This window comes from Apodemus sylvaticus, chromosome 5 (assembly GCF_947179515.1).
Source record: "Apodemus sylvaticus chromosome 5, mApoSyl1.1, whole genome shotgun sequence".
NCBI classification, from domain to species: domain Eukaryota; kingdom Metazoa; phylum Chordata; class Mammalia; order Rodentia; family Muridae; genus Apodemus; species Apodemus sylvaticus.
In genome coordinates, this window is record NC_067476.1 from 95,961,452 (window position 1) to 95,988,164 (window position 26,713).

The 26,713-nt window shown below is 41.0% G+C and overlaps 1 protein-coding gene across 1 annotated transcript in view; it reads left to right on the forward strand.

Annotated features, from left to right (window-relative positions):
* Positions 1–26,713, forward strand: part of LOC127685716 (formin-1-like) — a 248,884-nt gene that overhangs the window by 54,875 nt on the left and 167,296 nt on the right. The window contains exons 4-5 of the mRNA XM_052183177.1: positions 12,754–13,544; positions 16,620–16,770. Of these exons, the coding sequence (XP_052039137.1) occupies positions 12,754–13,544; positions 16,620–16,770 (942 nt within the window). The remainder of the gene's footprint in view (positions 1–12,753; positions 13,545–16,619; positions 16,771–26,713) is intronic.

The window sequence follows — 26,713 nt, forward strand, 5'->3', positions numbered from 1 at the left end:
GACTTCTCAGGACTGAGGATATTAGAAAACTCTTCATTAATTCAGCAGTATCTGCTCTAGGGGTGTATAAAAGAACAAGAGGCAAAAAATGGCATCAAGAAGTTGACACATATTTGGATGGTAGGAAAAAAAGGGTGTAGGAGGCAGGATGATCTTAGACATAGCAGGAGGATCAAGATTCTAAAACCACCATAGAAAGCTAAAGTTCCAAAGGAGAATGACAGGGAGAATATCTACCAAGCTAGGTAATTTGGGTAAAATGCCACAACAGGAAGCGGTTGTCCTTTGTAGCAGTGTTTCTGTGAACATTTTAGCAGTTTGTCTAGATAAGGGAGCAGTTACAAATCCCAGTGTTCGGTGTCTTGGTTTCTTCTTTCTTCTTTCTTCCATCCCTCTTCTCTCCCTCCTTCCCTCACTCCATCCTTTATTTCCTCCCTTCTTCCTTCAAACATCTCCAAGGCAAAAAGAAACAAAAAATGCTTCAGAAAAATCTCAGCAAAATGTGTCACATGCGTATAAGTTATCCTGGCTTGTTTGTTGCATGTAGAAACAAAAGCCAAAAACAAAACATTCATCCTTGTCATGTACATATTCAATTTAACATTAGTTGTGTAGTAAAGAATGGATTTTATTCAGTCATAGTGTTTTAGTGTCTCATACACTACCATATAAGCATAAAACATAAACATTTATGTAGGGGACTTCTGGGTCATAGTCTTATCCTATGAATGAATGTGAATTTTCATTCCCAGCAAACTATTAGTTATATCTGATATCATATAAGCCACATGATGTTTCTCAGTCACAACAGTTATTTATTTTTACTTTTTCCGGAAGCTTGTTCTAAATGTCTTTCATTTTCCATGAAAACTGTATTGGGAAGCAAGGCAGCCAGAGCATCCTAGGTTTACAGATTAGAACTTTTGCAAGAATGAGAAGCAAATGATACTGATAGAACTATAGTCTTCAGTTTGGATCACTAACATATATGAGACAACTGATTTAATTACACCAGGGAGCAATCCTGTCTATTTTGATTGGAGATATTCTATGTAACTAAGGAAAATGTATGAACACATTTAGAAGCCAATTTTAAAAACCATAAGTACTCTTTTATACTAATGCTGATTTATTCTTAAGTCTGGATTAAGAAAAACACTAATAAAAAAAATCAAGCATGCTTTGGCTGCTCCAATTATGGGCCCTTTCCCCACCCCTACTGAATCAGTGGCCACTGATAAATTCTGGGAAGTTAGAAAGCACTGCCACCAGTGGTGTAACCACTGAGGAGCCCTACAGGAGAGCTCTAAGCCAAGGCTCACACAGATGGCCCTGCTTAAACTCACTGGGTTTATAGAAGCACAAGAATATGGCAGAGGGACTTGTAGGGAGGAGCTAGGACTGATAAGGGTTGGAGAGATTCAGAAATGGTGACAGAGTAAACAGAATGGAATCTATACTTGTGTGAAAATGTCAACACAACAACTGACAAAAGTAACTTGTTCGTCTGATAGATGATGTTAGATTTATTTTCCTTTCAGAATTTTGGAAACTTTTTGAAAAATAATTTCTTCTATTATATATTACATCCCAACCACGCTGTCCCCTTCCTCCATCTGTCCCTCACGTCCTTTACCCCCTCTACCTTCTCCCTCCTCATCCACTCCTCTTCTCTTCCCCTTTAGAAAAGGAACAGAACTCCCATGGATGCCAACCACACTTGGCATATAAAGTTGCAATAAGATTAGGCACCTCCGCTCCTATTGATGAGGTAACCCAGTAGGAGGACAATGGACTCAAAAGCAGGCAAACACATCAGAAACAGCTCCCTCTGTCAGGAGTCCCACAAATGCCAAGGTTCACAACTATAACATAGACACAGAGGGCCTAGGTTAGACCCATGCAGGCTCCTGATTTTCTGTTCAGTCTCAGGGAACTCCTATGAGCCCAGGATCTGTTGTTGATTCTGTGGGCTTTCTTGCCCTGTCCTTGACCCCTCTAGCTCCTACAATTCTTCCTCCCCCTCTTCAGCAGGATTCCCCAAACTCTACCTACAGTTTGGCTGTGATCTCTGCATCTGTTTCCATCAGTTGCTGGATGAAGCCTCTTTGGTGGCAGTTGGGTTAGGCACCAATCTATGAGTATAGCAGAATATCACTAGGCATCATTTCATTGCCTTTTTTTCTTTTGCCAGCTGTGTTTGCTTCTGTGCTAGATTTCTGAGCTTAGGAAACTGGCCTCTGGTTTCTGGTCCTTATAGCAACAATGGAAAGGTTTTTAAATCAGAGTTGTTCCTTTTATAGTAACAGGAAACCTGTTCAAGGAACCAGTAACATTCCTTAAAGCCCCTGGGGAAATCTGATTTGTAAACAGCTTGTGTCTTAGTTATGGTTTCTATTGCTCTGATAAAACAGTATGATCAAAGCAAATTGAGAAAGAAAGGTTTTATTTTATCTTACAGTTTATAATCCATCATCCAAGGAAGCCAAGGCAGGAGCTGACACAGAAGCCATGGAGAAGTTCTTCTTACTGGCTTGTAACCCATGGCTTGCTCAGCCTGCTTACACATAGCACCCAGCCCACCAGCCCAAGGCTGGCACTACCCATAGTGAGCACAGCCCTCCCACATCAATCATGAATCAAGAAAATGTGAGCCGGGCAGTGGTGGAGCACACCTTTAATCCCAGCACTTGGGAGGCAGAGGCAGGCAGATTTCTTAGTTCCAGGACAGCCTGGTCTACAGAGTGAGTTCCAGGACAGCCAGAACTATACAGAGAAACCCTGTCTCCAAAAAAACAAAACAAAACAAAACAAAAAAAATTAAAAGGAAAGGAAGAAAAGAAAAGAAAGAAAATGTGCCACAGACTTGCCTAAAAGCAATGTGGGGGCATTTTTCTTCCAGTTGAGATTCCCTCTTCCCAAATGACTCTAACTTGTGTCAACTTGACATGAACCCAGCAGCACACTGGGAATAGAGTCAGCAATGTCAAATAAATTTAAGATCATGCCGTAACTTTTTGATGAACTAATAGTAGGTTCCTTGACCGATCTTTATTTGTATTTTCCCCCTTTATTTTACCTTGCATCACAGAGTATGTCAGAAAACACTTCTCTTTGGGTTCATGACTGAAAGGTTGAGAGTGTACTTAACTTTGGAGTCTCTCTGACATCTTAGACTTTATGCAGTGAATACACCTTTTGGCTGGGACAAATAGCTTTTGGAAATTCAGGGAAACATTTTAGGCCAGGAACCTAGGTTGCAATGTCTTCCTGTTTATTTTCTCTGTTAATGACCCTACAATTTAGAACCCATTCAGTGGTAGATTTATCCAGTGATTGATCCCTGGGAAGGCTTAAAGTGTCAAAGAGAAGGTGGCTGTGGCCTAGTCAGATATCATTGGACTACACAGGACTACACAGCCATTTGCTCAAATAATGAAGCTAGAAGGCCAAGTACCTCCTGGATCACTCATGAAAATGGGTTTGGAGTAAGTCAGTAAGTGTTTGGGACCTAGACCAGATCATTGCTGGCATAACAAAAGCAGCATGGATGACATGGGGTGAACAGATAAACACGTTGTTGATCACAACGTGTTGATTCTTTATCCACAGTTGTCAAGTAAAACTTACAAGTGACTAGCACCTGATAGTAGCAGTCCTGTAAAGCCTTGCCAGCTCAGCTGTACTTCAGGTGACAAAGGATGTAAATATACTGCTATTTTGAGCTTCAAAATGAGCTTCTCCAAAGTACAGGGCTTATTTTCTCAAGATCTCATACACAAGATATGCTCATTCTGTAGTATTTGACTACGAGAGGTAGCAAAGAACCCCATCTCTAATGCAATGAAGAGTTCAAGAGAACAAAGGTCTCCTTGGGTCATAAGGAAATACTACAAAGAGCTGGACAGAAGTGGAGAATTTATCCAAATTATTTACTTGAGTGACATTCAGTTACCAGAGATCTATATCATTTGTAAAGACGTAAACTAATTTGTAGATAGTAGTCCTAGAATCTTAACATATCTTAATACATACTTATAGTAATATGTTTTCATATAATTTATATAACATAAGGTAGAATAATAATGTGTAGTAATATATGGTTATTATGTATTAAGATTCTTGGATTATTTAATATTTTGTATGTTACTTACTATATTACTATCAAATATACACATATGTATAATTATATACATACAAATATTAATTTGTTTGTTATTTATTTGGTAAGAGGTATGTGTGACTAGAGACAACATGTTGGAGTCAGTTCCCTCCTTCCACCATGGAGTCCCAAGCCTCAAACACAATTGTCAAGTGGGAAAGCAAGTGCCTTACCCAATAAGCCATTTCACTTGACCCTTAACCCTAGAATCTGATGTATAAATTTCAATCTTATTTTCATCCCAGAAGAACTTAGCAGTTGGTTATATTTGATATCTACTAACCCTCATTGGACAATTCTTTGTAACTTGCCTAATAGTCATTTTCAGTTTCCTACCTGGTTCTAAAAAACAAAAAACAAAAATCAAAAAACAACAAAAAACTAAACCAAAAACCAAAAACAAAACAAACTAAAACCAAACAAAAAACAAAAAAGACAAATTAGTAAAAGAATATTCAACCCAAAAGCTTGGAGTATGCAAAGCAGGCATAATTTAGTTTCAAATGATACCATATCCTAGTTCCAAATGTAATTGTCATACAGATGGGACATTGGCTACAGGATGGCTCCCCCTTGAAGACAAGAGGGTGAGTCACTAAGACCAAAATATTAAAGTGATTCCTATAGTGTGTCAGTTTTAAGGACCAGACAGCTGTTCCTCAGCATGCATGAGCTCTAGAGTGAGTGACACCTCCTTGGACTAGTTGTAGAGTTTGGAGAGATAATATGGCAAAAAGTCCCAGTTCTCCTTTCTTGCTGCAGAAAAGATTAGTGTACTGGATTATTGCCTAAAAAGACTCAGTCTTGTGCTTGCTCAAGTTAGAGTTACGTTTTGGAAAAATGAAGTCTCAAAATAATTTTCATGGATATTCTATTGTGCATTCATCCTATGACCGATACTCTATTTTGTGACTTAAAAGTTAGACATAAAATGTTACCAAAATGTCCCTTGAGTAATTATTTTCCCTTTATTTATTTCACAAAATATGTGTTGAAGACACGGTTGTTTTGTGCCCCAGTACAAACTCCAACATTATTTTCATTCTGTTTAACTTCCCCACTACTTCTGTGACTATTCCTATTTATAGTTGCTTATTTTGAAAGTTTGTGACTGAATGTTTAGAACTATCACCTTTCAAAACTAGGTCTAAACTAACATGCATTGTATATTTGACTACTGCTGTGTTTTACATATTAGTGAGTCTGTCTGACCGCATGAAAACATTTGTTAGTGAAGGCTAGGGCTCTTTATATAGACTGCATAATATTGCGCTCTAAGCTGTAATGAAGTTTTCAGAACTAAGGCTGTCTGCATTCAAGGATATTTGAAAGAAAGATAAGAAGTCTAGTGTGTGTGTGGAAATTATTAATGTACAGCTAGAAGAAACATCATGGATTAAATTTTAAATATCTAATTTTAGACAATAAAATGAAGCTTAAGGAAAATTTAAAACTTGGCAAAGGACAAGGAACTCATGACTGAAGTATGCAGAAATAGGATCTAGCTCTGTTGATCTTTTTGGCCAATTCTTTTTCTTCCATTTATATTGAAACCATTCAAGTTTCAGTCTGTTGGTTGTTGAATAACTCTAGATACTTTTCAGAAGAACAGAGAGAAAGTGATTACAACCAAGGGTCTCTGATAAGAAAATATCTTTATATTTGTTTTGGTAATTTGACTTCCTAAGAACTATTTAAGTAAGAAAAATATTAATCACTGAAATTGGATGATAACGTGTATGTTAGACTCATGTTTGTCTCTTAGTAGCCATTAACTTGATATGTCTGTACTTCTTTTTCCTTATTTGGGAAAAAAATAAATTAAAGACAGTGTTCTGATTGTTGTCAAAATTACACACATTAAGTGGTCTATATTATTATTCACCACTAATTTAGTTACTTTGGGTAAGTTACTATTTTGCTAGTCATTTGATAACCATTCAAAATGGTATTGTGGAAGGAAGATGAGTCTTGCCACCTAAAAGGATTCATATTCTTTTATGACCATTTCCCAGCTGTGTGCTCTCATACAGGTTGGAACACCACCCACAATGCTTGCCTCCCTGGAGTACAAGAGTTAGCATAAGTAAATGAGGACACTTGGCAGTGTGCTCAACTTCCTCGGTTGGTTTCTTTCCTTGCGCATGTTGAGCATCAGCGCTGCTTTCACAGACAGACAATGTATTCTCTCTCCAGCATCTCATGGATTGGGATCTGCTCCCACATCAGCCTAAGTGAACTTTTCATAGCTTTGAATGTTCTTTGCCCCTCCCCCATTGCTCCCATCCTGCCTCTCTCATTCTTAGTAAGTTCTCATTATGGTGATGTATCAGATGTGCCTGATATTTCAGAGTGTCCCTGAGATGCCCTTTTGGTTGTAACTTGATGTGCTTTTATTTCTGATAAGAAAAAAAAATTACTGATAATAGTTAATTAAAACCAGCTATTGGCAATTTATGCCTTTTCATAAACCCAATGCCGTTCTTTTCATTAATATAGACTTTTGATTTTACTGCAGCAAAGGTAGGCCAGTTAAATAAAGGGCAGTTGTGGTGTTTGTGTAGCTATCAAAATGAAACACAACAGAAAAACCCAGTCGACCATATCCAGTACCAAAGGAGCACCATCTTTTTACCATATCACAGCACTCCTTGAGAAGTGAAACGTAGCCTTTTCCAGCCTTCCATGCCCTTCCTGTTCCACTTTCCTTGGCTTCCTTTGCCTCTGCTCCTCTCAGTTTACACTGTGTTTCTCTGAAGTAGCGAAGCTTTTTTGTCCTTCTGCATAGTTCCCTAGAACTATCTAGCTTTCCCCCAACACAAGAATGGAGAATTTGGATGGATCCCTGGAAAAGACTAACTTGCTTCAATCACATAGCAGGTAACCTGACTTTTTACTGAGCTGGCAGCACCAATAGAAGACAATTCTTGTAACAACAGCAAAATGTTAATGGATCTTTTTTCCCCCAGGCTCTAACCTGATGTCTGTCATCAGGAGACATTTTTCCACCTTCTCTTTGACAGACATGCTGTTGGTGGAGACCAGACAAGCAAATGTCTTTTTCTGTTGCTTGAGTTTCAGTACAGTGTGTTCTTTCGATGATATCTCTGAAAGGTAGTACTATGGAGGATATTAAAAAATAATGAGGATTTGGTAGGGAAAGGGAGAACCAGCCCCAGAGGAAACTGGGGGCATGGTGTAGAGCCCAGTTCCTAATCAGATTAGAATCACAACTGTGATTCAGTTCTCACAGATGTGGGAATAGCCTTTGTACAGAGGGCACATATCTATATTATATATTTGGAATTATTAAAACAACGAAGTCAACATTAACTTTGAGAAATGCGTTAATTTTAGAAATTGAGTTTTCTAGACCAAAAAAGTAGATAGGGAACAGATCAGAAATGTCATCTTATCTGTTAAGAGTTGGCATCAGGGACACCCCCTACTCAACTACAGGCCACACACCTGCCAGAAAGCCAGGTAGCCTGCCTGAAGATCTTCTTTGTTCTCCCTGCTCCCTAAAAGACCCCATCCCTCAGGCTCACCCCAGTTGCAGCCCCGTCCCCACCCTCAATACCTCCTTTTGGTCCCCTTCTGACTTCCCAGAAATCAGCACCAAGACCTATGATCACCCCAAACTCAGATGTACACACACCTACACAATACCTTAAAAGCTCCTATATGAACATGGTAGAGGTCTTTTCCAAGACATAAAGGTAGAGATAAAACACTTTTTAGAATTCAATGAAATTGAATACACAGCACACCTACATGGGACCCACTGTTTATTAGAGCCTCATTCTTAATTGGATAGGAATACAGAAGCTCAGGTGAGTACTTAAAGGTGAATGGATTCAGCTCACCAAGCATTTGTGGATACTTAACTAGCCAAATGCTATGTAATTTTCTGAAAGTTTAAACATGCACAAGGCATGGTTCCCAACTGCCTAGGGCCTGTAGATTTGCAGAAAGGATAAGCATAAATGACTATTACACAGTTCTTACCTAGAAAGTTCTTTGGCAATGTGGACAATGGAAAATTTGTGTCTAGAAGAACCAAGAAAAGCTCAGATGAGCTTAAGTGAATTTTTTCCTAGGGCCTTCAGTGAGTGGAGATAAGAGGCTGAAGACATTGATGAGGTAGTATGTAAACAAGTGGGATGTGGGAGGTGATTGTGTGCACACTCAGGTGCAGCTTGGGGAATGTACATGTATATGTCTGAAAAAATAGTCAGAGGCCAACTTTACATGAGTTATGAGTACAATGTAAAGAATATAGTGCCTCCTATGTAAAATTACTTGTGTAAAATTTCAACATGGATAATGAAGAAATACCTTTTTTACTGAGACATATCAGAATTAGGAAAGGCCATCAAAAAGCACTAGTACCATGTTGTCATAATATCTGTGTTAGATCAGAATAAAGATGAACAACAATTGCTGTTGGTTTCAGCTCTGACTCTCATCAGATCCTCTTAGGGAGTCTTAATACTTCTGGTACAAGGTAAAGTCTGTAACAATGGGCCTAATCAGTATCTTCTAGAAAGCTCTCTGGATGTGAGTTTTAAAACCTTTGCTTGGAGTAATAGAAATAATGTTGAAGAAAGAAAGCAGCATGATTTAATTGGGATTGCCTTGTTGATGGCTGTGCTTCTGGAGGGGATAGGTATAGATTAACAGACTCTTGTGGGTCCCCTGTTCAAGTAAAGGAGAATGCCCAAATTATAGATGTATTATGTCTCATTCATTTAGTTTTATTTGTAGCTTGGGGTTCTGCAGGCCTGGGCATGATGACTCATAAAGAAATCCAGAATCCCGGAGGATTGTGTAAGAATAAATGCACGATTATCAATCAAAGGTCTGCTCTGAACCCCACTCACAGAATCACTTATCACTCTCTCTAGAGGTGAGTCTAGACAAAGAAGAGAAAATACCAGACAACTAGTAGGAAATGGATGGATTGAATGAGGAGCTTTCTACCAAGCCAAAGAGATTATTGAATAGTGATAGGCAATGGTTCTGCCTATGTTTGTGGGTAATTACATCTTAGTGATCAATAGGACTCGTCATCATCATCTCAGCATATTGGTGTGGAGTGCCTGGGAGTTCATTGTTTGCCTTCTTCTTTAGGCATCCCTCATGCCGGTGAATACAGTTTTGTAGATCTATTTGTGGAGTCTACAGTGGCTTATCTGCTCATGGTAATCTTTCCTTGGGTGTTTGCTGGAAAAAAAAGGAACTGTCCAGAGAAGACAGTATTTTTATGAAAGAGCATGGGCCTGGGAGATGCAAGGAGCTATATAAGACTGGATTCCAGGGCACATCTCAGCAAGAGGCCAGAAACCAAAGTGCTTAAAGGAGGCAGAAAAGCTATCAGAGGAGTCATCTGGGCTAAGTTTTCCATATAGGTTTGCAAGTAATAGCTAAGTGTTGGAGGGGTCTTAAGGAATAAAACACACAGATTTGTTTATGAGAAAAATCTTCCAGAAATCAGAGCTAGCTAAATTTATGTTGTCTAAAACAAAACAGAAAACAAGCAAATAAAACCAGGTAGATTTTTTTAACATTGTCCTGATTTTAAAAAAAAATGGGGGTGGGTGGGTGATAGAAAGGCGTAGGTGGCACAGATAAAAACAAAGCACTAAATCAGAAACTGAGAGAAACGAGGATCCCACATGGTGCGCAGGCAATTCCAGATGACATGAGAGGAATTTCAGAGGGAGGAACAAACCTGTTTCTTGTGGAGTCTCTGGTGGCTGGTTAAATGTGCAGCTATAGTAATCTAACAGGTAGTTGGATCAGAGTCTCAAGGTAGTAATTTAGAAGTTGCCAGTAGATCATCGAATGGATCTTACTTGTCATATGATACAGAAAACATTAAACAGAGAGTATAATGTGAGAAAAAGAATAGGAAAAAGATGCCTGATGGATCTGAGGAACGAAGGAGAAAGGATTCTGGGGCTGCCTGGACAGAACAGGGAGGTAGGGAGGAAAAATAGTTGCATGGGAGGAGTGTGGGGTGGAATTACGATTCCGGGGAAGTTCAATTGCAAGACACCAGCTTCCATCAATACAAATAGGACAGGGGAAATCCACTGAAAAATGCTGGCTAAATCCTGTTGAGTCCTCACAGAATAGTAGACAGAAGCCAACTGTAATTTGGCACAAGTAAATGGATGAGAAAGCAGACAAAGCAAACCCTGGATGACTTTTTAATGTCCTCCCCCCTTGAGTTTTCACCCCCTAAAAGCTCTGCCGTGAAGGAAAAAAAGTTGGTGAGGAAAACCCTGACAGCTAGAGGAATGTAAGGGTGCTTTTGAAACACGGGGCAGGATAGATAGGACATTGCCTTAGGAATCATACATAGTGACTTCAAACACGTGGGTGTGGTTATTGGCCTCTGCTGTGTCTGGAATCACAAAAGGCAACAGCAATGGTATTGGACTTACACAGTACTTGGTTCTAAATGTTCTTAATACCTTATTGTACAAATGGGCGTTCTACTGGGTAAAGGGTAATGGCGGTGCACATCTTTAATCCCAGCATTCGGGAGGCAGAGGCAGGTGAATGTCTGAGTTCAGTACCATCAGTGCTACAAAGAAACCCTGTTTCAAAACAAACAAACCAAATGGGGATTTATTTACGTTTCATGGCTGCTTTGGGAAGTGGATATACGGACCTTAACCTGCCCAATTTGTCTCCCTCCTGTCTCGTTAAGCTTATACATTAAACTCGGCGTCCAAGGCAATATTTAAGAATGAGTATCGCCAGATTTGACTGGGAGGTGGGACCCGCCTTTACTTGTAGATGCTGCTTCATTATCTTACAAAGGGGAATTTCTTCAGAAAACATCTTTGTCGTTATTTCATATGTCTGCAGGAGGTTGAACTCTTGCTTGACTCAGCAATACTTGTCAATGCAAAGCAACACAAGAACTTGTCTTGAAAATGAGCTTAGCAGGGAACACCAGTATGAAGTTATTCTCTGGTGACAAAGTTAAGGTAGCCACAAACATCAAACTAAAATGTTGGTGAGTGACTCAGAGTAAAAAAAAAAAAAAATCACAGTAGGATGTAGGAGAGGTGGGGAGAGAAATGAGGGATCTGGAATGATATTGAAGCAAAGAGAATGCTAACCACGCCATTGAATGAAGCTTGAAGTTGCTTGCAGGCACTTGGTAGTAGAATTCATTTGTAGTGTCGTGCTTATATTGATGGCTTCAGCTTTTCCTGGTTTTACACTTTCATTGAACCAATGTGCTATTTGAAAGTTTCAAAAATAATTAAGAATTTAGAAGCCTCTTATTTTACTGTTATTATTGACACCCACACAAGTTCCCCGATTTATGTGAAGCATCTCATTTTATCATTAAAAACCAATGCAATGCAAGCCAAAACAGAAGCAAACCTAGAAATGGCTCCATGTTATCCTCTCTTACAACTGAAGAAACAGGCTGGGCCAAGGTCACAGACTTAGACAGCAGTGAAGTTTAGACCTGGAACAAATAATGTGAATCCACTCTCTGTGCTGCACAGTTTAGTGCAATACTCTCTCCACTTCCTTCAGAGATTCTCTGGAGATACCATGTCTAAGAACGGGACAATTATCAATTACAAATCTTAGTCTCTATATTCTCCTAGTGTGTGAGAATTAGTTTGTCAGAATCAATATTGGGAAAATTTGAACCAAGATAAAAAAAAATAGACAGTTAAAAATGTATCCCAGTGGAAACAGAAAAGCTCCCCTTTTAAATTTAACTTTGCTGACTAGATTGTTAAACACATTTCTTTAACATTTCATGCTAAAGGGTTATGTATGTCCTTGTATGTTGCTTCTATTCTAGATATTTGTTGGCTGACGTTATACCAGAGTAACACTTGATTAGCCATTAAGCAAGGCTCTTGAGACAGGGAGCGTGCATGTGATTTTATCTATCTATCTTTCCAATACCGTGCTCACTACTGGGGTACAGAAATGTAGTCAGTATTCCACTGATGTCATCTGGTGGAGCTAATCATCTGGGTGAAGGCCAGCAGTAAGAAACAGACACAAACAGTGACCTTGGTCAGCTCTCATCTGGAAACTTAAAAAACAGACACAATAAAAAGTACCCTTGCTCTCCCAATGCCTCCTGTTTCTCTAGCAGTGCTATGGAACGATGCTGGAGACACTCTCTAAGGAGCACAAAGTACAGCAGCTCCATACCAGCGAGTTCTCAACTGCCTCCCTGCCCCTGTTTTCTCAATCCACACCAAAAGCTGTAAAAGATATAGTCAAGCCTATCCAAACTTCCATTAAATTAATTTCTTCTGCATTTGATATTAAAACGGAGTGGGAGTTCTTAAGTGGATTTGTTCTAAATATTAACCCAATAGCAGGAATCTCCCATGATTTCAGATGAGATGAAATTACCCCTAAATGTTTGTTCTCTGGAAAATTCTGAAATGAAAGTTTATACCCTTTTGGATTCTTGAACAAACATCTCCATTCTTTAGTGGTACATTTACACATTCATGGTACTATTAAATGTCTACTCAGGGTTTGTTATCATTAAAGTCTTACTTTCCCAATGACTTTTTCCCCTACAGGCACAGTTTGAACTCAAGACATTTCACATCCGGGGTGAGCATGCATTAGTAACAGCAAGACTTGAAGAAACGATTGAAAATTTCAAGCAACAGTTAGAAAAGCGTCGGGGAGGATGTGAGGAGATGAGAGATGTATGTGTTTCCACGGATGATGACTGCTCTCCAAAGGCCTTCAGAAACGTGTGCATCCAGACAGACAGAGAGACCTTCCTCAAGCCCTGTGATGCTGAAAGCAAAACAACCAGAAGCAGCCAGATAGTACCCAAGAAGCTGAATATCTCCTTAACCCAGCTCTCTCCCTCAAAAGACAGCAAAGACATCTATGCCCCAGTCCAGACAAGAGAAAGCATCTCCTCATCTAGTCAGCAGAAGATATCCCCTCCAACTCCTCCCACACCACCACCACTCCCTCCGCCTCCCATTCCTCCACCTCCGCCTCTCCCACCTGGACTTGGACCTTTGCCACCAGCACCACCCATATCACCTGTGAGTGCTGGGTCACCACTGCCACCTCCTCCACCTCCTCCTCCGCCTCCCCTGCCTCCAAGTGCTGGACCACCCCCACCTCCTCCTCCACCACCACTTCCTAACATCCCAGCTCTTCCTAACAGTGGAGGCCCTCCTCCTCCTCCCCCTCCTCCTCCCCCGCCAGGACTTACACCCCCACCTCCTCCTGGACTATCCTGTGGACTCAGCTCTTCTTCCTACCAATGTCCTCGTAAACCAGCCATTGAGCCCAGCTGTCCTATGAAACCTTTGTATTGGACTAGAATACAAATAAATGATAAGAGGTAAGCTCTCCCTTGACCCACTAACAGTTACAAATTCACAGGATTCTTCCCAAGTGATGCTTTATTACCCACAGTTCACTGAGGATTCCTACAGTATCTTTTATGATATCCTTTCTTAATTTTTGGTAACCAGCCTTGTGGTCTTGTGTTAGTCATATTTTTTTTTTCACTTACTACGGTGAGTACCTTAGGAAAATGTGGAAGAATTTATTTTGGCCTATGGTGTCAGAGATTTTAGTCTTTCATGGCAGTTTGGGTGTGGCACAGTGGTGTAGCTCATCTCCTGGCCAGGAAGGAGAAAAACAAAATATAACATCTGGGCTATTAGCCTATGGGAGGATCCTGATATTCAGAGCTGATCTTCCTACCCTTGGTTAATTCTCCTTGGGAATGTCCCTATAGACATATTCAAAGGATTCATTCAGCTCTTAGAGGCTTTGTGGTGAGTCTGTATATTTAAGTTATCTATGCTTTTCATTATTCTTGAAATTACTGAGACTTGGCTTAGTTATTTATTGTTTAGATTATAAGAGAGTCTTAAAATATACCCACCACACTTTTGAAGAATGGCTCATAAGACTTCTTTTACATCTTTATTCTTTATTGGCCTTCAGAGAAAATGCCCGAGTGCGGCCAGCTGATGTGGAGAGTACTTTCATTTGTATATGTTATGAAACTGGATCTGTAAGGCAGAAAGTCGTGATGACTTGGAAACTTCCATACAAGAAAGTTACAGTTAGATTTCTTGCTTCATTTCTGAATCTCTCAAAAGGACAATGACAAAGATATTGACTCAATTCTTGGCCAAGTTCTAGTTTTGAAATCTATTTGTTTGTAAAAAAAAATGTATAATAATAACGACGGTAATTTAAAAACTCCATTTCTAAGGTTATTCCCTAATTCAGGATTTTCAGGCTTATGTAAAATTCTACTTAGAGAATGGAAGATAATGAAACAAAATAACGTTATAGTTCACAATTTAAAAAAATAAAAGGAAATAAAACCATGGAAACCACTCTAAGAGCAGGGGAAATACCACCAGTCTTAGCATGTGACGAACCAAGCTGCTGCCATACTTCATACTGTCCCTAGTCTTCTTGCCAAAAAATAAGGGTCAAGAGTTGACATGTGGAAATTTCTAGATATATTGATGTAATGCTGATAAAAGTGCTGTAGAATTTCCCAAATGAATATTTGGTTGTGTGTGTGTGTGTGTGTGTGTTTAATAGGCGAGGTGATCCTAAAATAGTTCCCAACACTAACACTGAAGTGCTAGCATCCCATTTCTCACTTGAGATTGGGATATTTCCCAAGAGATGATTTCCCAGAACATTTGAGTCGTGTTTCTTTATTAGTGCTCTGAAGTCATTGCGCAGTCACCCTGCAGTGATGGATCCCACCTGTGAGCCCTAGCCTAGCGTGTCCTGGCAGCACACGTGACTGCCTCACACCTGCTTCTCACTGGCATGCCTCATTCCATTCCCCAAGAGACTTCGTGAGCATGGAGCACCATAGACACAGCATCATAAAGCTGAGCCCTGGGAGGGCGGACCTTCATCCACTGTTCAAGGAAGGGTAAATGAGATTTGGGGGAAATCACTGATTTGTTTTTCTTTCCTCCTGTGACTTCCCACCTTTTAAAATGGAAACCAGTCAGATGCTCAAGCTTTCCTTAGTTACCCTGGTTAAGCCAGTTGTGCAAGCATCGTAAACCTAGTGTTGCACTTTCAAATCAAATGAACAGGACATGAACAGGACATGAGGAGTGACTGACTGGGGGGATGTGGCAGCCTTGTGCCCTCTGTGATGTGGTAAGAACTCAGCAGTCACCTCTTGCTAGCACCACACACTCAGGCTCTATCTGTCATCAGGGGTCCCTCAAAAACAATTTATTCATCCCAGCACAACTGCTTTTAGTATGAAAATCATGACTTGGTAACTAATCATTTAATAGTATGACAGATATGTTTATTATATCTGTCATACTATATCTATAAGTAGACTATAATCTATAAGTAGACTATATCTTTATGTATATAGAAGAAATTTACTTTTTTTCCCGTGACACTAATAGTAACTTGATAAAGTACTTAATTCTGTCCATTTGAAGAAAAGAAACAACACATTCCAAATTAGGGCCCATATAGAGAAGTCTGTACACCTGACTCTTAGCGGTGGCTCTGACCCATTTGATTTCTGGCAACTTCTTGTTCTCTGGTCCATGACAGAATGACCTAGAGACTAAAATACAAACTCACCATGGATGCTTCAGTTGGAATCACCCTGGGGTGCCCATGCAAGGTGAAATTGTATGGCTTTCTGTAGTAATGTTATCTCTGGTGAGATGCTGTCAATTGATACATCAGATGAGCAGTTGACCAGTCATGTTTCGAAGCCCCTGGAATGAGATGACGTCAGTTAATCCTGAAGACTACATATAAAATCCTTAAAGGGAGTCACATCTTTACTGTTTCATTTTCAATCTTTTGAAGAATTACCTTGGGCTTTACAGAGTAGGATATGTGCAGTCAAGCCCAGAGACGTCAATCTAATTCCATGGGTCCTGGTGAAGGAAGGACAGAACTGACATGGTCCTCTGACTTGTACATGCATGCCATGGCATGCATATCCATTCCTCACGTACACATGCATATACATATACACACTAAGAATAAGTAAAATATAGCACCATTAGAAGGAATAACCTTGTCCATGTATGAAATTACCTATCCCATATCTCTCACTGTATTGCTGTTTTTCCCGGCTGGAGATGCTACAGTTAAGAGAGAAGCATTTTACATGGTCCAAACCTCACCTCCAAAAATTCTAGTCCTAAGGGCCTTCTCAGAGCTCTTGTACTAATCTAATGACCATTATATTTTTTGGATGTTTATATGAAGATGTGGGTTAAAATATCCTGTTTTGACTCCCGAAAATGTATAACATGAAAAGCTTCTATCCCAGCTTTACCAGGATTTTGGATTTTTTTTTTAAGTGAATTAGAGAAAGATTTCCTTGTATTATAATCTTTACTGCTTTGTTTTCTAGAGTTAACCTGATGCTTTCTTTTTCAAGCCAAGACGCCACACCAACTTTATGGGACTCCTTAGAAGAACCTCATATTAGGGACACAAGTGAATTTGAATATTTATTCTCCAAGGACACAACTCAACAGAAGAAAAAACCCCTGTCAGAGGCCTACGAGAAGAAGAACAAAGTCAAAAAGGTACTGTGCAGTCATCATTGTAATCGTATGCACATTGCAATCCACTACATCCTGCTGGTGGGTGCCTTCCCCAGAAAGTGATCCAAGTCTTGAATGCCAAAAGGATCCAGTTAGTTTAAGAAATCTGGGCTTACTACTTTGGCTTTCTCTCCTGAATTTTTAAATGTTGTTCTGAACTGTTGTTTTAGTGAGGGTTACTACTGATGTGATGAAACACCATGACCAAAGACTTGGGAAGGAGCATATTTATTATGTATATGCTTCCTCAGGACAGTCCATCAGTAAAGGGAATCTGGATGGGAATGCACAGGGCAGGAGTTGATGCAGAGGAGTGTTGCTTGTAGCTTGCTCAGCCTGCTTTCTGAGGACCACTGGCCTGCTGTGGCCCCACCCACAATTGACTGCACCCTCCTACATGGATAACCAATTAAGAAAATGCCCTATAGACTTGCCTGCAGCTGGGTCTTATAGAGGAATTTTTTTTCAATTGAAGTACCTTTCTCTCCAATGATCCTAGCATGTGTCAAGTTGACAAAAAAACTAGCCAGCACAATTATAGTCATTAATTCTATCGAAAAAATGTGTTCAAATTGCCAATAGTGAAAGTAGTTTGTGTTCCCCCCCCCCCCAAAATAGGTCTCATAGGCCTGTTGTGATTGCTAAGTTGGTAAAGTGCTTTGTCACTAAGCACAAGGACCTGAGAAGCAAAGCCAGGTGTAGCTGACTGAGTGCCTGTAATATCAGCATTGAAAAGACAGAGATAGGAGAGTCCTTGGAGCTTGCTGACCAGACAGTGTTGAGAACTCAAGGTTCAGTGAGAGAATCTGTAATTGAAGACACCCAGCTTCTGGCCTCCAAATGCACAAGTGCAAAGTTGCATAAGCATTTACTCATGCATGCATAAATATGTGCACATACATGTGAATATATCTCATTTATATATTCATTCATAGACCCAATTAGAGCCTGTGATACAATGCATCATACTAGGCCTTTGCTAGAATATGATAGGGGATAACATGTAGTCATTTAAATGATAACAATTAAGCAAAATGGAATGTTCAGTCTTTTAACTACACTAGGTACTTTTCTTCAGTAGCTACTAAATATGGTAACACAGTAAGTTCTATTGGACAGCTCCTTGTAAATATTAGTAATACGTGAGATGGGAAGAAACTAACCCTAAAATGGTCATTGGCCTGTGGAGTTTAACAGTCATTAATACAAGCAAATCTCTGCAATCCTATAGTAGAACAAGGAGTGAGATCAGCATAGGCAAGGTTTGGGTGGGGCCTGCAGTTTTCATTGGAGTTTTCAAGACAGGTCCCATTGGGAAGGTGACTTCTGTGTAAACACATGAGGATTTTAAAAGCCAAAAGCTATTAGTCATTTGTAGGACAATTTTACCATCCTCAAGCAATCAGGCAGATGTGAGGACCAGTCACATAGGACCCAAGGAACACTACCAGCCCTTGCTATCTCCTAATGCCTTAGCTGTGGCTTGAAATAATATCTGTTGTGGCTTAATGAGTCCCCCAAGGGCCCATTCAGGAAACCTTCGGGGCCCAGGGTGGTGCTATTGGACTCTTTAAGATATAGCATCCAGTAGAAGGTCCTTGGATCACTGGAGCATGTGCCCTCAGAGGATTGCGGGATTCTAGCCTCTTCTCAATACCAACTCATGAGTTACAGAGAGCAGTTGGGTCTGTCATGCTCTCCTGCCCTGATACAAAAGGCTGACACAAAAGAGACAACAGATTTAGACATAGAGCATACAGAGCAATGGGTAAAAATAACTCTTTCCTCTGTCTTATTTGCCTTGGCAAATAAATTGTTATCTTGTTACTGAGTGTGAAATCTGACTAATAGAGCAACCACACACCATGCCCTTCTGAAATAATGAAATGAATTCATATTGTACATAGTCTACAGTATGCAGTCAGTCCACATTGTGGGATGGCTGTTCTCTGGATTGCTATGGTCGCTGCCATTGCTACAGTTCCTTTGCATTCATGTTTTGTTAACAGTAGAGTGGTGCTAAGGACAGTGAGCCCTGGGCCAGTTGCCATGGGCTCTGGTTGTGTTCCTTCTCATTTTTCCTCTTCCCTATAATACATGGTGATGATCAATACCAACTATACTTAACTAGGGTGCTGTCAAATCTATGGGGATCTGAGAAAGGTACAGTATAGAGCAGATGGTGTTGCTGCCATCAGGGTTACTCCTCAAGTTATGTGGTGGGTTTCATGTGCCAGTTCATACTCCCTGTGCCAATGCAAACACATCTGTAATCTATGGAATGGGATGTGACCTACAATTCCTGATTGTAGTTTTGTGTTCCAAACTAAGCTTTCTCACGGACGGACCTGCTCAAAACCATGATCAACAATTTTCATCCTTCAAGTACACTAGAAGTATTTTATCATGAGAGAAATGTGATCTCAATAATTAGATATGGTAGTGAATCTTTACTCTTTTTTTTTAACTTTCAGTTATGTGCGTGTGTATGTATTTGTGTGTGTAAATATCCATGACTGTGGAGGCTGGAGGAGGGCCTTGCATCCCCTGGAACCATTGTGAGCTGTCTGAGTGTTTGGGATCAAACTCAAGTTCTCTGGATGAGCAGCAAGTGATCTTACCCACTACTCCATCTTTCTAATCCTCAGAGTGACTCTTTTGGGGTTCTTCTGTAAGAGCAGTACCAGACAATAGTCACTGACAAACCATGAATGTATTCCAGAAAAAATAGGTTCTTACGGATGATGATGTGTGTGTATGTGTGTGTGTGTTCGCGCGCGCGCGCACATCCGTAAGAACCTAATCATATTACATTCTTCTGTGTTCTTCATCTATTCTTCAATTGTATTGCTCATTTTGTTTTTCTCTGTATGTTTTGGTAACATGTTGTTTCCTCCTAAAATGAATTATTTCTGTTTTGGTAAGGAGTATTTGTTTTCAAATATGTTAACCATTGGTCATTCATTGTGTTTCTTATCTCCTAAGTGTGTGCCTATTCAACAGTTGATTTTAATTAAGGCAATTAGTCCTTGATTATTTGTTTTCTTGCTCTGTCTGAAGGAGAAATGTGCTTCCTTTGAACTCTTCAAGTGTTCTCCGTGGCGAGGCTCCATCACCTCACATGGAATCTACATGTATGTGTGTTCTGCTTGAGGGTTCAATGCAAATGGAGCTGAAAATTCTTCTGGGTTCAGTAGGCTCAACAGGAGGGATGATTTCACTGAACTTTGTAGCCTACCTCAACTTGTGTTTCTTAAGTGGTAAAGAAAGTTTAAAAAAAGAAAAAAAGCTAAATCAATGCCAAAAGACTGCACCCCTGCTCTTTGAGCCTGCACAGCTTCCATGCCTGTGGCAAGATGGGTCCTGTGATTTCCTCTAGAATCAGATGTTTGTTTTCTTTTCTCCTGAAGAGAAGATGAAAGTGGCTTTTTAGAGGACATTCAACTTTGAGGGACAAATAATGCTTTCAGTGTGATCATGAGATCGTCTCCATATGAGAAGACCACAAGAACACTTGCCAAACAGGTCTTTTTATAATACCTGATCTGGAGAGAGGAGCGTGTTTGATGGATATTGAAGCATTGACTTTCTGAATCTTGGGAGGAGATGCTCAGATGCTCAGCCAGCATCAGGAGGAAATGTCTGAATCTCTCTCTCTCTCTCTCTCTGTCTCTCTCTCATAGAACTGGTGTGGTCCTTGTGTGTATCAGAAAGAGTAGGCTTGGTTGTTGAGTCTGCTGAACTCAGCTGAGAGTGTCTGATGACAGTCTTCATATCTGTGTTTTCATTTCCCAGTATTGAGCCTGCCTTGCACTAAGACAGACATCGATTACCACGAACTGCAGTAAGTAGTGTAAGAATCCGAAGGATGCCCACTGTAGTGTAGTCCTCTCTCTCTCATTAGGACACAGAACCAAGACTGGAATGACTTGTGCCGCTTTGCACATCTCTAACTGGGAAGGTGTGAATGACAACGAGCACTGGAGAATCCACATAAGAGCTTCCGCCTATGTCTGCGGCTCCTGTCTAAATTCACTACACTGTGGATAGCCAGCGTCTTCCCTGAGAGGACTGAGTTAAAGTGGATGAGGAGGAACAGCCATTGCTACAGGAGTCAAGACACAGCTCCATGTGATGAAGTCTAAACTGTTTCTTTCATTGTGAGATTATACAAAGTGTTCTTTAGTATTCCAACTGAAAAAAAAACCACAAAGGATTCAACCTCCTGAAGAAAAATTGTGTGCCTTATGTACAATTATGGCAAAGAAACACATAGGTTTCAATTGTGTTATTTCCTTTGACTCAGCCCATTGCACTTGACATATTATTTATGACTAAAATCGTAGGCATGGCAACATTTGCAGCCTCAGGGCTGCCATCCTCCAAGGTTACACCAAGACCATCAGCCACTGCAAGCACAACACTGAGAAGAGGAGCTTCGAGCACAAGGATTCATAACACCACCTCTTGGTACAGTCTTTCTTATTCCTCTTTTCATAGCAAATGACCGTCCCACATCAATATATATATATAAAGATAGAAGTTCTAGGGTGAGCTAGGCTACATGAGACTGTGTCTTTAAAAAAAAAAAACTTAGAAAAGAATCTAGAACATCTCCTGACTGTTGTCATTTTCCAGTATTTATGGAAGCATTCCACAACTTCCTATAATGACACATTCCAACATCTAGTACTTCATCTTGGGTTGGCTTGCGTTCTCTTTCTTGCACTGTAAGATAAGTGTTTACACTGCTAGTGTGCTCGTGTTTACACTGTCCCTGAGTTAAATTTGTTCCCAAGCAAGAAGGTCAGGGCCTTGACGGGGATCCAAGTGTCTGTCTCTGCTGTCAGAGGCTCTTTCCTCTTGGCATCTGTCCAGGAGGTCACTACGTCGATGAGCTTCCCAGTTATGTTCTAAACTTGCTTGACAGAAAATCTGCGAGACCCGCCAATATCCTTCTGCCCTTGAGATCCTGTGATCTGACTTTGAATTGTGAATCGTTTGTTTGTTTCCTCTTCCCTGAGATGTATAAAAAGCATTCTCCTCCCTCTGTCTCCTCAGGAGAGATTTCTTAAGAATTAATGAGATACTGGCTACTTTCTCTGAGCCCTTTGGGGGAGATGGACTGTGATGGCTCTGCAGATGATATTCTGTTGAAACTTTCTGGTGCCAAAATCCTTCAGCATTGATTGTAATTTGGTCACTTTGGCGGGGATTGTGGCTTAAATGCTCAAGTCCCAGACTTCGTGTCTCATTGTAGAGAGGAGGGGAGAAGGGTGGAAAGAGAACATTGCTTGGAAGCCGGACATAAATTTATAGAGTTTTTATAACCTGCTGCCCTTCCAAGTTTATATTACTCCAGCTTTTGTAACAATGATGGTTTCTCTGGGCTGCCTTGGGGAGGTATGTGTATTATTCTTCCCCTGGGGTGAGGATAAGTTTTTCCACCTTTTTTACATTTCTCTTGTGTTTGATAAAAGCATGTGGGGCTGAGTTATCCTGTACAGAGGGCCCGTGTGTTGATTGTACTAATCTGTGCTCTGAGAATATCAGTATTTTTCACCCAGATCCCAGGAGTAGGACCTGGAATAAGCAAGGCTTTCCTGTTCTACAGTTATCAGACCCAGACCAGCTAGATTTACCCACAGGAAGTGAGAGCCTCTCCCGGACAGGCACCAGCACAGCACTTCTACCTTTCCAGTTTTATTTAGACTTGAGATGATCCCCAAAGTTGGCTTGCACATCTCCTTGATCGGCCCGTTTTTTTTAAAAGTAGCTAAAGCTTATCATCTATGGACATCAGTGTTTCTTTCGGAATAACAACTCTAGGTACTGTCCTGGAAGTTAAGCGTTGTTTCTCCAGTTGGCTGTTAAAAGAATTATTTAATCTAGGTTGTTAACTCAGGCCTGCTCAAGAGTCTCCAGAACTGTCAATACCTCCTGAAGGCCACAAGAGGGCAGCTTACAATGAGAGACAAAGCTAAATTTCTTCTATCCCAGAGATAGCAATGGAAGCCCAGGAGGCCAGATTTTACAGCACATTATCCTGAATTCTCAGAGCCAAGCGCATATTAGAAAAGCTTGTGGGTGTCGGCAAAGCAAAAACTGTTTCTCGGCAGAGTTGCGGAGTTTGGAATGAATGACTGTAGTCTAAAATGGATGAAGGATGGGACTTGGCTCCTTTGGAACTAATTCCAGAACCTTTCCTTCCTTCTACCATAACTTTTAAATCTATATAAAGACAGAAAAGAGTTACTTGAATATTCATTTGGGTATCATCTAATTTAAAAGTACAAGGTGTGATTAGATATCTGGAGGTACACTTAGTTAAACCAGTTAAATCCAGTGATTTTTTTTTTTTTTAAGAGTAGCCTGGAAGCTCATTCGTTTCCCCCAAGTGTAGGACCCTGTCTAAGATGGGGACTATGGGTAGAGCTGGAGAAGGGATGAGGCCCAGTAGCCATGCTGGAGTGTGATGGTGGCCCCGACTCTTCCAGCTTCCAGACCTAAGGAGAAGTGTTCTGAAGATGGGAAAAGTAGAACGGAAGGTCCTATCTATGTACTCAACTTACAAGCCCAGGTCATATGGCTGCTGCACACTAAACTGGAAAAGCTTTGCAGGGCACACAATAGCCCCTTCACCGTCACAGACCCCCTGGCCCCTCCTCCAGCCTACTGCTTATTGTGATCTGAAGTCTCAATTACTTTGGATTTTGGAGTATTTTCCAAGTGAAAATGACCATGTGTGCTTTCACTTGTAGTAATAATGCTAAGAGGTGTTAATAGTTTAGTTGCTTGGTATGTATTAACTTAGTTAATGCCACAAGACCCGAAGAAGACGGTTACCGTCTTATTCCCATTTTGTCAACGAGGACATTGGCGTGTAGAGAGGTTGGGTAATTTGCTCAGCATCACTCAGCTCATAAGCGGCAGATCAAGGATAGACAGCTCAGGGCGGTGTTCTTAGTTACATGAAAACCAATGTTACTACAGTGTTGAATTCAGGGTCACTCTGCAAAATCCTAATGCTATTTCCGGTCATGGTCTGGAAAGAGTAGAACTGGCTTGCTGTCAGTGTGCCTGGTTCATAGGTCTGACTGACCCTAGCTGAGAACGGGATCCAGGACAAGGCCTTTGAAGTTTCTGTATGGTGGCTGTCTCGTCTGTCAATAGATGAGCTTCAGTTTGAAGGGTTCCGAGGCTCACATGGTGACTCTGAGGACGAGAACACCTAACATCCACCAGCCTTAATTTAACTTCTGTGTGATTGGGCAACTAGACAAGGGAATCCCACCCGGACGGACCAACATCTCAGTACTCCTAGAGCATTCTGCAGACTCAGCTGCCTTATAGCGTAAGCTGTGTCAAATGAGTCATGGATACTCATACAGCCTCAGAGAGCAACTGTGATTTTAATAACCCGTAGCTTTAATGGAATTATTTTAAAATAAAGTTCTTTTAGGTACCGGCAGTCTTTGGAAAATCGTAATGTAGATTTGGAATCAGCAGCTAGTTGGCCTTGAAGGTAGCTGATTATGGTCTGATGTTTCTTGTTTGTTTGTCTTTGGTTTTTTGTTTGTTTGTTTTGTATCATTTAGTGTTTGTACATAGCATAGCATCTGGAGTGGAAGTTTAAACAACTTTCCAGGTACAAAATATCAGAACTTACCTGCATGTGAAGACCTGTCTCACAGAGGTTTTGAAACTGAGTGAGTATATTGCAGACCAAGTTGCAAACACATTTCTTTCTCTAAAGGTGCAACATTCCTTCACCACAATTGCCCACATATACAAAGAGTGCTTGGCAACTTAGCCATTGGTAGCCATCTGTAACCACTGGCTTGGCTTGGCTCTTCCTCACCCCACCATCTCTTACAGCCACTTTTGTGTTCCAAAGGCCAAGAGTTCAGGTTACACCAGACAAAGCTGTCCACTCACTTCCTAAGGGAGCTGGTTTAACCCCAGTACTATGGCCACATTTGTAATTTTTGATAAAATACCTTTGACCCAGTGTGTGATTTCATTTAGGCCCGACCTGAGTTCTCTCCAGCTGAGGCTAATTTGCATGGCTGTAAACACGGGCCTTACAAAGCTCACCAACTGTGATAAAAGCCAAAGAAACTTGAGACCCCTGGAAACTCAAAAATTGGACCTTGGTGTCTAAGGCTGATTCTGAGTCACACGTCAGCCCCAGAAGGCTGCCAGGGAGCAGCAGCTAAAGAAATGTTATTCTGATTGATCTGATTAGAACTGCAAGGTTAGCCATGGTCAATTTACAAAGACAGTATGAGAAGAAATCATGTGTACAGTCATGTTATGGGTCAGTGAGGCCCCTGCCAGAGGTTCGAAAAGACCGAGGTCTGCCAGGACTGTTATCAGATCTCCTCAGTGGGGTACAAATGGGATTGGAGGTTTAGGGGCCCTCTGGTGAAATGAATGACAAAGAAGCCTGCACTACCAGTGAGTCATGCTTGTCTCCAGCTGGATTCCTTACCTGCAGGTCCCTTCCAAGTGAGTGTCAGAACCCCTGGGCGGCCCCGGGCCCCAGGACAACCAGATCCTCTGCATTGGAAAGAAGGAGGAAAGGCTAATTTGCTATGGCCATGAGGCACTCTGCTGACCTACAGAAGCAGCCAGATGGAGCCTATTGGGCAGTTTGATCCCTTCCTTTACCACAACAGTAGATTAATTGGGATCTGGCTCCAGGCCCTGATTACTAAATAACCTGAGTTTTAATGTTTTCATCTTCATTAATTAACTTTTATGCCAGGTGCCTTATGAAGTCACATTAAGGTGTTTTGCATATGTAAAATATCCCAGGTGAGAATCCGGTCTTAAAAGCAAGAGAGCTCAGAGCACATTCAGGGTCTGGTTATGGACTTGTTCTCTACTGTCATAGCCTCTGTCAACTTCCTCAGTTTAAGACAAGCCTGGAACGTTGCTTTTCACGTGGCTGTTGCATTCTCATCAATCCTGAAGACTGATGGAGCTTCCTCCTGGGGCGTGGTTCTCCTCCTCCCGGTCCAACTCGGGAACATCCTTGTGACTTGCAACTCTGGGATAAAGCACATTAATTAACAAAGAGAGATGCATTTAAAACTCGGCCAAGGAAAAGCCACAGCGCTTAAGCTGGGGCTTCTTATAAATAGATCACTCTGTACTCTAATCATCTCGCTAATGGAAAAACTGAGACTCGGAGATGATTGCTTAGGGAAGAATGTGATTCAAAGTGCAGCAGTGAGATGCCTGCAGCACACTATGTTTAGAAGGCATTAGTAAGATCTTGTGAAACTCGGCCTTTTAGGGGCTTAGCCATTGAATTGCCACCCATGGAAGCTATGGGCTTCTGAGACTGACTATGCTTCCGAGAAGGAGGTGGAGGGACTTGCATCAGTACACAGAACTCTCACCTGTCGGCTGAGGTCTCCATTTCTGCTCAGAGCAACAGGAAGTCAGTGGGTGGCAAGGCTGCAGAAGAGGCCTGAAAAGAGGCCTTTTTGGCCAGGTGCCTTATTAAGTCACTTTAAGGTGTTTTGTATGTGCAGAATATCCTAGGCGAGAAGGGGAGAGCCACAGATACCAGGGCTTTGTTCCTGATCCAGTTATGACATTGTTCTTTATTCTTTCATGGACTCTGTCAACTTCCTCAGTTTGAGATAAGCCTGGAACCCAGCCTTTAAGCCTTGTTTTCCATGTGACTAATGCATTAGCATCAATACTGAAGATGGATGGGTGGGGCTTCAGTTTGGGGTGTGTACCCAACCATGTGCTTTCTCTTGTAAACTCAGTGAGATTAGAGACACACAGGAGTCGACTAATCATAGTAGAGAATAAGAAGGCCCGAGAAGCTTGAGCAACAACTGTGCACTTCCGTACACTGCTCAAGTCCTTCCATCTTCCTAAGGCTCAGCTGTACAGTTCTCTG